The sequence below is a fragment of the Rosa rugosa genome, chromosome 4, assembly GCF_958449725.1.
Source record: "Rosa rugosa chromosome 4, drRosRugo1.1, whole genome shotgun sequence".
Classification (NCBI taxonomy): Eukaryota; Viridiplantae; Streptophyta; class Magnoliopsida; order Rosales; family Rosaceae; genus Rosa; species Rosa rugosa.
In genome coordinates this window covers 52,060,536-52,064,044 of record NC_084823.1, presented here as the reverse complement: position 1 = coordinate 52,064,044, position 3,509 = coordinate 52,060,536, and the positions used below count along the sequence as shown (strand labels likewise).

The 3,509-nt window shown below is 40.3% G+C and overlaps 1 protein-coding gene across 1 annotated transcript; it reads left to right on the top strand.

Moving 5' to 3' along the window:
• Positions 1 to 569: 569 nt before the first annotated feature.
• On the top strand, positions 570 to 2,124 carry LOC133745351 (protein BRANCHLESS TRICHOME). Its single transcript, XM_062173409.1, has one exon. The coding sequence runs from the start codon at positions 1,047 to 1,049 to the stop codon at positions 1,974 to 1,976; it is 930 nt and encodes a 309-aa protein (XP_062029393.1). The 5' UTR covers positions 570 to 1,046; the 3' UTR covers positions 1,977 to 2,124.
• Positions 2,125 to 3,509: the final 1,385 nt, after the last annotated feature.

The window sequence follows — 3,509 nt, the reverse complement described above, 5'->3', positions numbered from 1 at the left end:
AACCAAACTTTTCTAGGATTATTTTCTCAGCACATGTTAATTCTTTGGCATTTGATGGTACTAGGCCAAAGTAAATAGGCCAAGAAATCCTATCAGAAGCTACATGATGAAAAATGTTTTCTCAGATTAATTACCAACGACTGTAATTTCCATTGGGTACTTCACCACTGAAATTTGGGCAAATATATTAAAGTTTCTTTTTTGCTGAAAGGGGAGTAATTTTGATGTTAGTAAGTAGTCCATGCCATCTTGTCATCTAAGATGATATGTTGGTAGCAATCAACAAATAATTGGATGATCTTATAGACCAGAACCAGTAGAGGGGACCATGAATTGAAAAAACAAGGAACAAATAGGGAGACAACCATGTGGATCCGCTAGAATGAAATACAGTTGAGGTATGAGGGTTCATTTCATCAATTTGTCTTCTGGAGTCCCATCAAAAACACAACCAGCAAAGCAAATTTAATTTTATTGCCAACAAAATCTCCCACTAATTACAACATAAAACATTCCACCAACTCCTGAGTTACTTCAAAAGCTAGGAGATGAAATAGCTATGACCATAGAGATCAAGGTTCCAATTGTCACTCTCTAACTTCTTCCCTCTTCATGCTTTTGCTGTCAATTTAGAAACAGAGACATAGATTACTTAGGCTCTGCAAAGCTACTGATTAATCAGTTTTACTGATCCAATCTGACTTCCTTAAATTCTGTTGACCCAAAGGACAGGGTTGGTTGACCAAAAAAACAAAAAATGACAGAGTATGGTTGGAGGAGAGGTGAAATTGAACCAATTCATTATTAAGTTGGAGCAGAGAGAAAGAGAGAACCCAAGGCCACCTCCACCATGATATTAATGAGTATCAGATCCATGTGATCATCTACCTTTTTTCTTCCAGGATCAAATGACCCTACCTCCATTTCTTTCTTTACAGAGCAAGCCCCCATTACAAGCAAAAGAGAAAGGTGAAAGGAACCCCCAAAGATAGAAGGAAAAAGACCTCACCTTTCAAAAGAAAAGCACCCACCCATTAGAACAAGACATGGAGGAGAAGATGATGATGACTACCAGTAGCAGCCCAGAAACTAGCACAAACGAAACCACTACCACTTCAACTTTCCCAAGCTGGAAACTGTACGAAAACCCATTTTATAATTCTCAACCTCAACATCAAAACCACTCAGAAAAACAACCACAATGCCAAATTAGCACCACCAAGAACCAACATTGCCTTCACCTCCCTATCTCTGCTCGAAAGCTCGCTGCTTCGTTCTGGGATCTCACATTTTTCAAACCCGTAATGGAGACTGAAATGGATTACACAAGAGCCCAGATCATGGAACTGAAAGCTGAGCTTGAATACGAGCGAAAGACGCGAAAGAAGTTGGAGGTGATCAACAAGAAGCTTGCCAAAGATTTGGGTGAGGAAAGGAGGGCGAGAGAAGCATTTGAGAATGTGTGTGAAGAACTAGCGAGAGAGATTTCAAGTCGAAATTCAGAGATTAATAGGATGAGGAAGGAAATGGATGAGGAGAGGAAGATGCTGAGAGTGGCTGAGGTGATTAGAGAAGAAAGAGTTCAGATGAAGCTCTCTGAGGCCAAGTTTCTTTTTGAAGAGAAAGTATTTGAGTTGAGTTCCAAACCTATACGAACTGAGAAGTCTGCTGCTTATGTTGACAATGATGACCCAATTTGTTCCAATGTGGTTAGGACTAATTCGAAGTCGGGGGCCTGCAGTGAAAATAGTGGTGGATTTTCGACAATGGCGATTCAGAGAAGGGCGTCACCGGAATCGGAGAATCCACACATAAAGAGAGGGATCAAGGGGTTTGTGGAATTTCCGAGAGTGGTTCGAGCAATTGGGTCCAAAAGTAGGCATTGGGGTACAAAGCTAGAGTGCCAGAAAGCTCAGCTGAGGATTCTACTGAAGCAAAAGAGCCCCATCAGATCCAATAGTCTCATTATCAGTTAGTTCCTCTTGTTAAGCCTCTGTCTTTGTTGATTAATTTGCTCTATGTTAATCAATGTATAATGTGTTCTATATCATCTTAAATATGATTTCAAGCTTGTAATAGTTGAAAGACTACTGGAATTAAAGATGTTGGAAATTTTGTGCTCAAGTGCATTTTTAGTGTTTGCAATTAGAAAAGTATTGTTTTGGATCCGATCAAGCGCGTTGAAAAAATTGTGCAAACTTTTATCTAAATCTAGAGATACATACACATGCACATGCTTCATTCTTGTTCAGTTTGACTTTTGAAGAAATCTACACATGCTGAAGCATGCTTCAAAAGTTCAAATTATAGACGCAGCAAGTCTCCTTGTTCTAGGTGTTCTATAATCTATAGAACTTTGGAGTTGTTAGATTACCTCATTGAGTGGAGCACACCACGAACAATTTGCAATCCAACCGTTCCCACTACAGCACCGTAAAACACTAAAACATTCTCTCTAATTCCAAGTGAAAATAGAGGCCGGAGTAGTAATAGTTGGTTTTTACTTTTCTAAAAAGGGACCACGGATGCCTTATCAACCAGAACGCGGTGCATTGTTTCTGATCAATGGACCACATATGGTCCTTGTTCTGGCTACCAAACTTTCAGATCCATATATATGGGGAAGAAAATCTATAGGAATCTGTACGTTTCTTTTTGGGGTTTTTTACTTCAACAGTGTTTGAACTCTTCGATGACTTTTGAAATGATACCTAAACTTTCAAAGTTATCAATGTGATACCTGAACTCATTTTTTCGTATCAACGTCATACCTGCGGTCGATTTCCATCACAAAACCGTTAACTATGACCACGTGCCCAGCACGTGAGGCACTTAATGAGGTTAAAAGACTAATTTACCCTCAAAAGTATATACTTCAACAGTGTCTGAACTCTTCGAGGACTTTTGAAATGATACCTGAACTTTCAAAGTTATCAATGTGATACCTGAACTTTCAAAGTTATCAATGTGATACCTTAACTCATTTTTTCGTATCAACGTCGTACCTGCAGTCGATTTCCGTCACAGAACCGTTAACTATGACCACGTGCCCAGCACGTGAGGCACAAAATAAGGGTAAAAATGACCTTTTCCACTTCCTTTAGTTCTTCACGTGTCCCGTCGTACCTTCAGTTCTTCTTCTCCATTTCTATTTCCTTTTTCATCTGCAAAATGCAATCAGATGGGATGATGACATTTCCTAGCAAAATGCAAAACCCAAAGAAAAACTTGAATCCAATTCTCTGATGGACGGACACCGCCGGGGACTCCATCTCGTCGGAGTTCTCCAAGCACAACTTGCTCGACGGCTTTGCTTCTCTGAATTTATTACAGGTCGGAGCAGTGTAGACGGTTTCACGACTCTTGGCCTCCAGATCTAAGACTTGGAATTTACCTGAGATTTCAAACAGATGGATCAGAGAAAGAGAGAGAATATGGCCAGCGGCAATCCAGACCTTCTTGTGCAGCTTGCCGGAGATATGACGGAGGCGGGCCACGCCGTCGTGGCA